General features: G+C 46.7%; 1 protein-coding gene across 1 annotated transcript in view; it reads right to left on the bottom strand.

Annotated features, from left to right (window-relative positions):
* Nucleotides 1-105: 105 nt before the first annotated feature.
* The window catches only part of LOC140195739 (testis-specific serine/threonine-protein kinase 5-like), a 67,091-nt gene continuing 52,906 nt past the window's right edge, over nucleotides 106-14,290 (bottom strand). The window contains exons 7-9 of the mRNA XM_072254444.1: nucleotides 14,110-14,225; nucleotides 12,089-12,265; nucleotides 106-624 (exon numbers count right to left, since the gene is read on the bottom strand). Of these exons, the coding sequence (XP_072110545.1) occupies nucleotides 224-624; nucleotides 12,089-12,265; nucleotides 14,110-14,225 (694 nt within the window). The 3' untranslated portion in view covers nucleotides 106-223. The remainder of the gene's footprint in view (nucleotides 625-12,088; nucleotides 12,266-14,109; nucleotides 14,226-14,290) is intronic.

Raw genomic sequence — 14,290 nt, forward strand, 5'->3', positions numbered from 1 at the left:
ACTTATGTCTGTGGTGCCACAAGTAAGCTTCTCATTGCATCTGGTCATACGTGTACAGTACTTGTGCATATGACAATGAACTTGAGACACAGAGGCTGCCAGTTGTGCTTTTTTTTATTGGTCAATGTCTCCTGATACAAGAACTGGTGAACAACAACAGATCCATTTCAGACACAGAGGAAGAATCTTTAGGGAAGACGATGAGGGGTGGGAATTTTCTGATTTAAAACCCTTTCAACCGGTGGGGTAGGTAATGGGCTAGTGGGACCATGTGGTGGGAGGACTTGGAGAGATCCAGTCGCTGGGTCCATTCCTGGGAACCCGGGACCCTGCCGCCCAGTTCCACCTTCCTCACACAGGCCGACACCGACCGCTTCCGAGCACTGGGACAGGTGGGGGGCTTGGAGGCCGCCGGAGGTCTGGGCACCCGGGTGAAGAGCTCACCTGGGCGGCTGGCAGGCATCCGCTCTCTGGACACAGGTTGGCGCCATACACCGGGCTGTGCCAGTGGTGTGATAAGGCCTGGACCCATCTTCTGTGGCGATGCCAACTTCTGTCTGCCAGGGCTGCAAGTGACAAGGACTCTCTTCGCAACTGTGCCCCCTGCCAGTGGAAGATGCCCCCCTGTAATGAGAAGACAGCATCTGTTACTGCCACAGCTTCACTCGCCATTGAACTGACTACACAGGTAGATCTGCTGGTACAAAAGCTTTGTAGCACATTTGCCTGAATCAAACAAAGCACCGGGACCAAGAGTTGGGTCCATCTAGGGCCCCAAACAGGCCTTCAGGGTGAGCTGATACTTCACCTGTGAGTCTGCTGCATACAGTGCCTACATCCTTCTCTACACCAGTGAAAGCCGAAGTAGACTGGAGTCTACTATGTCGTGCACCTTGGCTCTGTCCACCACAGGCTTTTCCAGTGACCACCCCTTTCAATTCCACTTCCCATTCCCATTCCAACATGTCTGCCCATGGCCTCCTTTACTGCCACGATGAGGCCACACTCAAATTAGAGGAGAACACCTCTTATTCCTTGTGGATAGTCTCCAGACTGATGGCATAGACAGTGATTTCTATAACTTCCGCCAATTTCTCCCCGTTCCCCCTTCACCCTTTTAACATTCCCCATTCAGGTTCCTCTCACCCCTTCTCTTCTCCTCACCTCCCTCTGGTGCCCCTCCTCCTTCTCTTTCTCCCATGGTCCACTGTCCTCTCCTGTCAGCACTCTCTGTTTGATTTCCACTTTCATCTACATCCCTGGCCCACCTTTGACAGCTTTTACATCAACCTCTTTACTGTATCTTTAAATCAGGAGTTCCCAATCTTTCTCTGCCATTAGGTTGGGAACCCCTGCTCGAAATCAGAGCAGTTCACTCAACTTCACTCACCCCATCACTGAACTGTTCCCACAACTTGTGGACTCACTTTCAATGACTCTTCATCTTAAGCTTTCGATATTTATTATAATTTCTTTCTTTTTGTTTTTTGCACACTGGGTGAATGTCCAGTTGGTGCAGTCTTTCACTGACTCTGTTATAGTTGTTATCTAAAGATTTATTGAGTACACCTGCAAGGAGATGAATCTCAGTTGTGTATGGTGACAAGTATGTACTTTGATATTAGATTTATTTTGAACTTCTACTCTGTCCTTTCACACGTCATTGTTTTATTAGACATCTCAACTGTCGATTGTTTCCTTTTCCACAGACGCTGAGTGGTTCCTACAATTTTGGGTTTGTTTCAGATTTCCAGCATCTGCGGGCTTAGATCTTTCAATTACGATCAAAGTGTGCATTGTGTTCACAAACTTGCTGTGAGGACTTGCCTTTTGAGTGCTCGGAGAGAATCATTGTTTAAATGCAGAGAGGTGGGACAGGACAAAACCTAACACCCTTTAGCTCATCAGCATCTGGAAAAACTCACCAGGTCAATCAGCGTCTGAGGCAGGAAATGGACAGTCAGTATTTTGCATCTGAAGTCTCTGGACACTGACTGCACATTTTGCTGTCTCGGTAAAGCAGCCAATGTAAGACCATAAGACACAGGAGCAGAATTAGGCCATCTGGCCCAACGAGTCTGCTTCACCATTCAATCATGGCTGATCCAATTTTCCTCTCAGCCCCAAATTCCTCCTCATCTTCGTTCTAAAAGGATGCCCGTCTATTGAAACTGTGTCCTCTGGTTTTGGAATCTCCCACCATAAGAAACATCCTCTCCACATCCACTCTATCAAGGCCTATCACCATTTGATAGGTTGAGGTCACCCCTCATTCTTCTGAATTCCAGTGAATACAGGCCCAGAGCCATCAAACGCTCTTCATATGAGAAAGCCACTCAATCCTGGAATCATTTTCGTGAACCTCCTTTGAACCCTCTCCAGTTTCAGCACATTTTCTAGGATAAGGGGCTCAAAACTGCTCACAATTCTCCAAGTGAGGCCTCACCAGTGTTATGTACCCCTGGGGTTCATATTTGCTGTGGACAGTCACTTTAAGGCACAAGAGAGGACTGAGACTAACTTTTGGATTTCTGCTGAGAGAGAGGGGCGGAGTCTGCCTTTCAGCTCGTGTTTACACTTTTACAAGGACCCTGACTGCTGCTGTCAGCTTCTGGGTTGCCATGGAAAGAGGGAGAGAGAGAGTAACGAGCAGCTCGTGAGTCGCCATGGTGACCGAGGGCGGCGTTATTTGATGGACAGCTTGGTGCTCAGCATGCTGAGATAAATACAAGGTCAGCTGGTTGATACACAGACCCACATGGTTTAGACACTGGATGAGCTTTGCTGTGCCCACAGAAGGGTGGATTTTTGGAGGATTGGTCAGGTGAATTCGATCAGTGGCTCTCGCAGTGTGGAAAAGGTGTGACCGGTGGGAAGTTATCAGTGTGTCCAACCCTGGGACGAAGGGCCGAATGGCCTACTCCTGCACCTATTTTCTATGTTTCTAAAGCTGTTTTCCATTTCTGGTGGTTCGATAACCTGTTATAGGGTATGGAACACCAGTGCTTTATAAAGTCTCAACATTACATCTTTGCTTTTCTATTCTAGTCCTCTTGAAATGAATGCTAACGTTGCATTTGCCTTCCTCACCACAGACTCAATCTGCAAATTAACCTTTAGGGAATCCTGCACAAGTACCCCAAGTCCCTTTGTGCTTCAGATTTTTGTATTTTCTCACCATTTGGGTAATCACTTGGCAGCACGGGAGGCGTTCCTGCCTGTGGCCATCGAACGTGCAGCTTCTCCCATGGAGGGTCAGACACCCTGAGCCAATAGACTGGTCCTGGACTTATTTTCCATCTGGTATAGTTTGCATTTTGTTGTTTGATTGTGGTTTTTGTATTGCTATATTTACGCTCTATTCTTGGTTGGTGCAGCTGTAATGAAACCCAATTTCCCTCGGGATTAATAAAGTATATCTATCTATCTATCAAAAGACAAAAGAAAATCAAGCATGATCAAAGACCCCACCCACCCAGGACATTCTCTCTTATCTCCTGTCCCACTGGGCAGAAAGATACAAAAGCTTGAAAGTTCAAGTTCATGTTTATTGTCATCTGACGTGTGACACACAGACACACACAAAGACACAAACACATGCACACACAGTACAGGAGCCTGAAGACACACACTCAGAAGGAACAGCTTCTTCCCCTCTGCCATCAGATTTCTGAATGGACAATAAACACTAACTACCTCAGTACTTTTCCTCTCTTTTTGCACTAATTTAATCTAATATTTATACTGATTATACTTACTGTAATTTATTGCAATGTACCGTTGCCAGAAGACAACAAATTTCACAAGACACACAAAATGCTGGAGGAACTCAGCAGGCCAGGTAGCATTTATGGAAAAGAGTACAGTCAACCTTTCGGGCCAAGACCCTTCGGCAGGACTGAAACATCAACCGTACATAGATGCTGCCTGGCCTGCTGTGTTCCTCCAAGCAACACGCACAATATACTGGATTTCCAGCATCTGCAGATTTTCTCTTGTTTGAAATTTCACAACATATGGCAATGATATTAAACCAGGTTCTGATGTAACAAAGTGAAACAATGTTCCTCTGGACCACAGTGCACCCACATCACACACAGCACCCAAAACAAAATATTACCACAAGTAAATTAATAGGATATAATTAAAAATGCATGTACTGTGCAGCACAGGTAAGCGGTAAACAGCTTACTGTGCTAGTGACGAGACCTCACTGGTGATGGTATTCTGATGGCCCAGTCAACGGCAGGAATAGGCCACATTGACAAGGTTTCCCGTAGGTCGGTGATGCTTGTTTAAACGTGCAGAAGGGACAAGGGGGTGGTCATTGTCAGGAATAGGCTCATGGTGAGAGTTGATGTGTCAGACTGGCTCGTGGCTGTGCGGATTAGTGTTAACATCTCCTCCTCGCTGACAATCAACACCGGTGCACCTCTACTCTCTACATACACATGACTGTGTGGCTAGGCATAGCTCAAATACCATCTATAAATTTGCTGATGATACAACCATTGTTGGTAGAATCTCAGATGGAGACGAGAGGGCATACAGGAGTGAGATATGCCAACTAGTGGAGTGGTGCCACAGCAACAGCCTGGCACTCAATGTCAGTAAGATGAAAGAGCTGATTGTGGACTTCAGGAAGGGTAAGATGAAGGAACACATACCAATCCTCATAGAGGGATCAGAAGTGGAGAGAGTGAGCAGCTTCAAGTTCCTGGGTGTCAAAATCTCTGAGGATCTAACCTGGTCCCAACAGTTATAAAGAAGGCAAGACAATGGCTATACTTCATTAGGAGTTTGAAGAGATTTGGCATGTCAACAAATACACTCAAAAACTTCTATAGATGTACCGTGGAGAGCATTCTGACAGGCTGCATCACTGTCTGGTATGGAGGGGCTACTGCACAGGACCGAAAGAAGCCGCAGAAGGTTGTAAATCTTATCAGCTCCATCTTGGGTACTAGCCTACAGAATACCCAGGACATCTTCAGGGAGCGGTGTCTCAGAAAGGCAGCATCCATTATTAAGGACCTCCAGCACCCAGGGCATGCCCTTTTCTCACTGTTACCATCAGGTAGGAGGTACAGAAGCCTGAAGGCACACACTCAGTGATTCAGGAACAGCTCCTTCCCCTCTGCCATCCGATTCCTAAATGAACATTGAACCCTTGGACACTCACTTTTTTAATATATATAGCATTTCTGGTTTTTTTGCACGATTTTTAATCTATTCTATATATGTATACTGTAATTCATATATTATTATTTTATTTTGGTTTTTTTACTAGATTATGTATTGCATTGAACTGCTGCTGCTCAGTTAACAAATTTCACGTCACATGCTGGTGATAATAAACCTGATTCTGATTCTGATTCTGAAAGACGCCTTGGCTCTGGGTAAGCTTCTGTTAGGGTGCATTTTTTTCCCTCTCTCGCTGTACCTAGTGTAGTAATTGGCTGTTGTGTGTTCTTCATCCCGGATATTGGAGTCCGGAGACCCAGGGTCTCCCAGGGAACTACATCTGTGTGAAGTGCATCCGGCTGCAGCTCCTTGAAGACCGTGTTAGGGATTTGGAGCAGCAGCTGGATGACCTTCGGCTTATACGGGAGAGTGAGGAGGTCATCGGTCAGAGTCACAGGGAAGTGGTCACCCCTAAGCTGCAGGAGGCGAGTAGCTGGGTGACCGTCAGGAGAAATGGAAATGTGAATAGGCAGTTAGTGCAGAGCACCCCTGTGGCCACTCCACTCAATAATAAGTATACTGTTGTGGGGATGACCTCCCAGGGAATGCCATGGCAACTGGGTTACAGGCACCGATCATGGGTCCGTGGTGCAGAATGGAAAGAGAGAGAAGAAGGGAGCAGTAGTGATAGGATTTTTTTGTGGATGTGAACTGGACACCGAATGGTATGTTGCCTCCTAGGTGCCAGGGTCAGGGTTCCTGGAGAGAGGGAGAGCAGCCAGATGTGTTGGTACATATTGGTGTCAATGACAAAGGAAGAAAAAACAATGAGGTCCTGAAGAGAGAATTTAGAGAGCTAGGTAGAAAGCTGAGAAGCAGGACCTCCCGGGTAGTAATTTCTGGACTGCTGCCTGTGCCACGTGCCAGTGAGGGTGGAAACAGATAAATGCGTGGTGAGAAGCTGGTGCAGGGGACAGGGCTTCAGGTTCTTGGATCATTGGGATCTCTTCTGGGGAAGGTATGACCTGTTCAAAAGTGACGGGTGGCACCTGAACCCGGGGGGAACCAATATTCTTGTGGGCAGGCTCGTTAGAGCTGATGGGGAGGGTTTAAACTAACTTGGCAGGGGTGTGGGAACCAGACGTGAAGGGACTCAGGATAGGACGGATGGTATAAAAGCAAAGATAGTGTGCAGTCAGACTGTCAGGAAGGACAGGCAGGTGATAGGATAAAATTGAAGCCAGCAGGGTGAGTATTGATGCATTAGAGCTGCAGAATCAAAAAGTGTAGCAAATACAGCACTCACAGTGTGATATCTCAATGCACAGAGCATAAGAAATAAGGTGGATGATCTTGTTGCATTGTTACAGGTTGTCAGGTATGATGTGGCCATCACTGAATCGTGGCTGAAGGATGGTTGTAGTTGGGAGCTGAATATCCAAGGTTACACCTTATATCGAGAGACAGGAAGATGGGCAGATGGGGAGGCGTGGCTCTACTGGTAAAGAATGGCATCAAATCAGTAGAAAGATGTGACATAGGATCAGAAGATGTTGAATCCTTGTGGATTGAGTTAAGAGACTGCAATGGTAAAAGGACCCTGATGGCAGTTACTGTATATACAGGCCTCCCAAAAGCAGCTGGAATGTGGACCACAGGTTACAACAGGAAATACAAAAGGCAAGTCAAAAGGACAATGTTATGATGGTCATGGGAGATTTTAACATGCAGGTCAATTGGGAAAATCAGGTTGGAAATGGATCCCAAGAGAATGAGATTGTTGAATGCCTAAGAGATGGCTTTTTAGAGCAGTTTGTCGTTGACCCTACCAGGGGATCAGCTATACTGGATTGGGTGTTATGTAATGAACCAGAGGCGATTAGGGAGCTGAAGGTAAAAGAAGCCTTTGGAACCAGTGATCACAATATGATTGAGTTCAACTTGAAATTTGCTAGGGAGAAAGTAAAGTTTGACATAGCAGTATTTCAGTGAAGTGAAGTTAATTACAATGGTATGAGAGAGGAGTTGGCCAAAGTAAATTGGAAGGAGCTGCTGGCAGGGATGTCAGCAGAGCAGCAATGGTGTGAGTTTCTGGGAAAAATGAGGAAGGTGCAGGATAGATGAATTCCAAAAATGAAGAAATACTGAAATGGCAAAATAGTACAACTGTGGCTGACAAGGGAAGTCAAAGCTAATGTAAAAACAAAAGAGAGGGCATACAAAGCAAAAATTAGCGTGAAGACAGAGGATTGGGAAGCTTTTAAAACACTACAGAGAGCAACTAAAAGAATCTTTAGGAGGGAAAAGTTGAAATATGAAAGCAAACAATATCAAAGTGGATAGAAAAGGCTTTTTCAAGTATGTTAAAAAATAAAAGAGAGATGAGAGTGGATATATGACCAGTAGAAAATGAGACAGGAGAAATAATAACTGGGGACGAGGAGATGGCTGATGAACTAGATGAGTATTTAGCATCAGTCGTCACTGTGGAAGACACTAGCAGTGTGCCAGGTGTTGAAGGGTGTGAAGGAAGAGAAGTGAGTGCAGTTACTGTTATAAGGGAGAAGGTGCTCAAAAAGCTGAAAGACCCAAAGGTACATAAGTCACCTGGACCAGGTGAATTGCACCCTGGGGTTCTGAAAGAGGTAGCAGTAGAGATTGTGGAGGCAGACTATTTTCTAAATGGGAAGAAAATCCAAAAATCTGAGATGCAAAGGGACTTGCGAGTCCTTGTGCAGAACACCCTGAAGGTTAACTTGCAGGCAGAGTCGGTGGTGAGGAAGGCAAATGCAATGTTCGCATTCATTTCAAGAGGTCTAGAATACAAAAGCAGGGATGTGATGCTGAGACTTTATAAGGCACTGATGAGGCCTCACCTTCAGTATTGTGAATGGTTTGGGCTCCTCATCTAAGAAAAGATTTGCTAGCGTTGGAGAGGGTTCAGAGGAGGTTCACAAAGATGGTTGCGGGAATGAAAGGGTTATCATACTAGGAAGGGTCTTTTCTTACTGGAATTTAGAAGAATGAGGGGGGATCTCATCGAAACCTTTTGAATGTTGAAAGGCCTGGACAGAGTAGATGTGGAAAGGATGTTTCCCATGGTGGGAGAGTCTAGGAGGAGAGGGACATCCATTTAAAATGGATGTGGAGAAATTTCTTTAGCCAGTGGTGAATTTGTGAAATTTATTATCACAGGCAGCTGTGGAGGCCAGGTCGTTGGGTGTATTTAAGGCAGAGATTGATAGGTTCTTGATTGGGCATGGCATCAAAGGTTACGGGGAGAAGGCTGGGGAGTGGGGTTGAGGAGAGGTAAAAAGGAGCAGCCATGTTGGAATGGCAGAACAGACTCAATGGGCCAAATGGCCTGATTCTGCTCCTATGTCTTATGCCATTCAAAGTCTCATGCCTGAGGGAAGAAGTTATTAGCCAGTCTGACAGTCCTAGTCCTGATGCTCCTGTACCAGCGTAGATTCACTGGGTTAATTCCCGGGAAGGCGGGACTGTCATATGTTGAAAGATTGGAGCGACTGGGCTTGTATACACTGGAATTTAGAAGGCTGAGAGGGGATCTTATTAAAACATATAATATTATTAAGGGATTGGGCACGCTACAGGCAGGAAACATGTTCCCGATGTTGAGGGAGTCCAGAACCAGAGGCCACAGTTTAAGAATAAGGGGTAGACAATTTAGAACGGAGTTGGGGAAAAACTTTTTCACACAGAGGGTTGTGGTTCTGTGGAATGCTCTGCCTCAGAAGGCAGTGGAGGCCAATTCTCTGGATTCTTTCAAAAAAGAGTTAGATAGAGCTCTTAAAGATAGCGGAGTGAAGGGATATGGGGAGAAGGCAGGAAAAGGGTACTGATTGTGGATGATCAGCCATGATCATAGTGAACGGTGGTGCTGGCTCGAAGGGTTGAATGGCCTACTCCTGCACCTATTGTCTATTGTACCTCCTTTATGACAGTAGTGGGTCAAGGAGATCGAGTGATGTACGGAAGGGATCCATGTACCACCAGCCTCAAGAATATCTGTCATAAGGCCATTGAATGGGCCCTGGGTACCACACAAATGGAGTCTTGCACTTTGTAACTAACATCTTATTCTGCATTCTGTTATTATTTTCCCTTAATGCACTGTTATAATGAATTGATCTGTATGAATGTTAGGCAAGACACATTTTTCACTTTACCTGGGCATATGTGACAATAATAAACCAATCTGACTTTCATCTGGGCTGGAAAGAAAGGGGGAAGATTGTCACAAGACAGACAGGTGAGCTGCAGAATGGGTTCAGCAATCACACTCATGAGTAGGCACGTTCCAGCAAATTAGTGTTTGACTGTGATGGTGTTTAACAGTTGGATGCAACTGAACGGTTTGCTGGGCACAAGAGTCAATCATATCGCTGTGGGTCTGGAGCCATGGGCCGGACCAGGTAAGGACACAGGATTCCTCCTCTAAAGGGCATTAGTGGACCAGATGGGTTTTTATGACAATCAACATGGTTTAATGATCATCAGATCTTTTTATCGAATTCAAATTCACCATCTGCCAGGATGGGACTCGAGCAGCATATTGCTGATCCAGTGGTAGTTACCACTACGCCAGATCTCCCCTGTCATTAACAATGCTATCATGCAGCACCTACTCGGCAATAACCTGCTTACGGATGCCCAGTCTGGGTTCCATCAAGGCCGCCCAGCTCCTGACCCCATCACCTCCCTGGTCCAGACATGGACCAAAGAGCTAAATACCAGAGGTGAGGTGAGGCAGCATTTGACTGAATATGGCATCAGGGTGCCCTAGCTAAAATGGAGTCAATGGGAATCGGGGGAAACTCCTCAGTTGGTTGGAATCACACCCGGCACAAAGGAAGATGGTTGTGGTGGTTGGAGGTCAATCATCTCATCCTCAGGACATCACTGCAGGAGTTCCTCAGGAAAGAGTCCTAGGACCAACCATCTACAGCAGCTTCATCAATCACCTTCCTTCTGTCATAAGGTCAGAAGTGGGGATGTTCAAAGATGACTGCACAGCGTTCTGCACCATTCGTGACTCCTCAGATACTGAAGCAGTTCATACCCAGTATCCAGGCTTGGGCTGACAAGTAACATTCCAGCCAATGCAAGTGCCAGGCAATGACCATCTCCAACAAGACAGGCTCTAACCATCGTCCCTTAACATTCAGTGGCATCACCATCACTGAATCCCCTATCAACATCCTGGAGGTTACCGTTGACAGGAAACTGAATTGGTCTAACCAGATAAACACTGTGGCCTCCAGAGCAGGTCAAAGGCTAGGAATCCTGCAGCGGGTAACTCACCTCCTGACTCTCCACAGCCTGTCCACCATCTACAAGGCTCAGGTCAGGAGTGTAATGGAATACTCACCACTCGCCTGGGTGAGTGCAGCCCCATCAACACTCAAGAAGCTCGACACCATCCAATATAAGTCAGCCCACTTGATTGGTACCCCTTCCACCAGCATCCGATCCCTCCACCATCAACGAACAGTTGCAGCAGTGTGTACTATCCACAAGATGCACTGCAACAACACGCTAAAGTTCCTAAGGCAGCACCTTCCGGACCCGTGATCACTACCTCCAGAAGGACGAGAACAGCAGATACCTGGGAACACCACCACTTGGAAATCCCCCTCCAGGTCATTCACCATCCTGACTTGGAAACATATTCCTTCATTGTCACTGGGTCAAAATCATGGTATTCCCTCCATAACAGCACTGTGGGTGTTCTTACACCTCAGCAACTGCAGTGGTTCAAGGCGGCAGCTCGTCACCACCTTCTTAAGGACAGCTAGGGATGGGCAATAAATGCTTAGCTGGCGACACCCACATCCCATAAACGAATAAATTTTAAAAATTAACTCTCTTTCTCTCATTTCAGTCTTGTTGAGACTTGACCAAAAGCCCAACAACATCTAAGCTCCCCACTTACCAGTGTCCTGGTTCTGGGAAAGAAGACTACTGTTAACCTGACGAAGGGTCTCGACCCAAAACGTCAACTGTACCTCTTCCCATTGATGCTGCCTGGCCTGCTGCATTCCACCAGCATTTTGTGTGTGTCGTTTAACCTGATGTTAAGGAATGCTACTGTATGGGTGCTGGCTTTAGTTTGACAGTTCTAGTTAGCAGCCCTGCTGGCCTCATGTTTGTTTTTTCTTTGCACAGTTCCCATTAAAGTCAGTGAAATGTTGATCGACTCAAGTCTCTCCCCCTCTCCACTCCTCCCCCCCACCCCCCAACCACCACCTGGGCCATCACCGCACAGCTTGTCAGAGGTAACCTGTGGATTGAAGGGTGGAGCAAGAGGTAGCAGGTGATAGGTGGATCCAGGTGAGGAGGGTGTTACATAGATGAAAGTGTGTTGACCTACAGAATGGATAATTTAGTGAACCCACTGATGCTGTGCATCTTTGGGACTTGGGAGGAAACCAAAGCACCCAGGGGAAGCCCACGGTTACTTTCCTTATTGTTACGGTGCAAGTGGGCCCTTTCAGCCCCTCAAGCCGCGCATCTAAGAAACCCTGGATGAACCTATTTAACTGTAACCTAATCACAGGACAATTTACAGTGACCAATTTACCAAGCCGGCAGGTCTTTGGACTGTGGGAGGACACTGAAGCACCCAGAAAAAACCCATGCATTCCATGAGGAGGACGCACAGAATGGCACCAGAACTGATCTCTGACTTCTGGAGTGCCCCGAGCTGCAGTAGAGTCACTCTAATGAGATGTCTCACTGAGACTGGGCAAGCTCCACACAGACAGCAGCAGGGGTCGGGATCCACCCAGGGATCTCTAGATCACTGTGATGCCCCATTGGGCGGAGTGGCGAGCCCAGTGTATAATGGCCGGTGCAGAAGGAGCAGCCCCACCACACTAACCTTCGCTGGCTGCCGCTTTCTCCTGTTTCTTTGGCGGGGACTCAGCCAAGAAGACCCGGACCTTCTGGAAGAGGAAGGATGTGGCCGGGAGCATCCAAGGATGGATGAGGATGTCACTGAGTGCGAGGCGGTCTGAGGGCGTCCATTGGAGCATCTTGTTGATGAGATCCTGGCAGGCTTCGACAGACAGAAAAGGAGTCAGATCATATCCCGGCAGTGGGGGTGTGGATAGTGTTAACACTAAGATGATGTTCGAAAGGACCTTGGTGTCCAAAAACACTTACATATAGAGACACCTTGGTGTCCAGGTCCACTGATACACAGAGAGACCTTGGTGTCCAAACTCACTGATAGACAGAGACCTTGGTGTCCAGGTCCACTGACGTACAGAAAGACCTTGGTGTCCAAACCCAAGGAAATGCTATTTGCTTGTTTTTTTTTGGTTTGCACATTTTGAGGTTTTTTTTGCACATTGGGTGTTTGATAGTGTTTTTTTTTAAATGAGTTCTTTTGAGTTTCTCTGGAAAAAAGTACTGTCAACATTTCAGCCCAAGGCCCTTCAGCAGGACTGGAGAAGAAAAGATGAGAAGTAAATTTTAAAGGTGGGGGGAGGGGAGAAAGAAATACAAGGTGACAGGTGAAACCGGGAGGGGGAGGGGTGAAGTAAAGAGCTGGGAATTTGATTGGTGAGAGAGATACAGGGCTGGAGAAAGGGAAATTTAATAGGAGAGGACAGAAGGCTATGGACGAAAGAAAAGGGGGAGGAGCACCAGAGGGAGGTGGTGGGCAGGTAAGGAGACGAGGTGAGAGAGGGAAATGGGAATGGGGAATGGTGAATTGGGGGCGTTACTGGGAGCTTGTGAAATTGATGTTCATGCCATCACGTTGGAGGCTAACCAGATGGAATAAAGGTGTTACTCCTCCAACCAAAGTGAGGTCTTATTGTGACATTCAAGGAGGCCATGGATTGACATGTTGGAATGGAAATGAGAAGTGGGATTAAAATGGGTAGCCACAGGGAAATCCCGTTTGTTCTGGCAGACGGAGCGTAGATGCTCAGCGAAGCAGTCCCCCAATCTACGTCGGGTCTCACCGATATACAGGAGGACACACTGGGAGCATTGGACACAGTACGTGACCCTAACAGATACATAGGTGAAGTGTCGCTTCACCTGGAAAGACTGTTTGGGGCCCCGAATGGTGGTGAGGGAGGAGGCGTAGGGGCAGGTGTAGCACTTGTTATGCACATCGCTGTAATGTTCTGCTTTTAATCCCTTCTATTGCAAAGATTAACGAGAGACTGAGGGTAGGAAGGATGTCATTAAGATGGAAAGTGTGCAGCGAACATCCATGAGGGTATGACCAGGACTGGAGGGTCTGAGTTATACAGAGAGATTTGAAAGGCTGGGACCATTCTCCCCGGAGGGTTTGAGTTATACGGAGAGATTTGAAAGGCTGGGACTGTTCTCCCTGGGGTGAAGGAGGCCAAGGGGCAACCTTGCAGTTTTTTTTTAAATCCAGAGGGGCATAGTTAAGGTCACAGTGTTTATACCAGGGTAGAGAATTGTAAACCTGGACAGTAGCAGTTTAAGGTGAGAGGGGATTTCACGAACAACTTTGTTCACACAGAGAGTGATGAGTACGTGAAACGAGCTGCCAGAGGAACTGGTAGAGATGAGTACAATTACAGTGTTTTATGTTTAAATTTACCAATAGGATTAGTGCAGATGGAAGAAAGGTTAACATGGACTGGATTTTGTGCTGTGCTACTCTATCAACTGAAACATAACATCTCTGTATCAACATCTATGTAATAAACGAAAACGTTCTGTTAGCTTCAACAGTTGCCTGCGCGCTGGTCTGTGGTGAATGGCAGGTAAGACAGCCCTTGGAAAATGAGGTGTGAAGGTCTAATACAGGAGTTCACAACCTTTTTTATGACACGGACCCCAGATTGGGGACTCCTGGTCTAACACCTGCAGGGTGATAGGAGTAATGGGCCTCTTTTCAGAGTGACCTACCTGGTGAAAGTCGATCGTGGTACAGCACACCTCCTTTTATCTCCTCCAACAGTTTGCAAGGCTGAAGTTCGTTGAAGGGAAGTTTTCCTGTAACCATGGCATAGAGAATGATTCCCCTGCGGAGAGAGGGTATGACAGGTTAAAAAGCACTCCAAATGCAGGGCAAATCCGTGGATCAACA

This window comes from Mobula birostris, chromosome 3 (genome assembly GCF_030028105.1).
Source record: "Mobula birostris isolate sMobBir1 chromosome 3, sMobBir1.hap1, whole genome shotgun sequence".
Taxonomy (NCBI): domain Eukaryota; kingdom Metazoa; phylum Chordata; class Chondrichthyes; order Myliobatiformes; family Myliobatidae; genus Mobula; species Mobula birostris.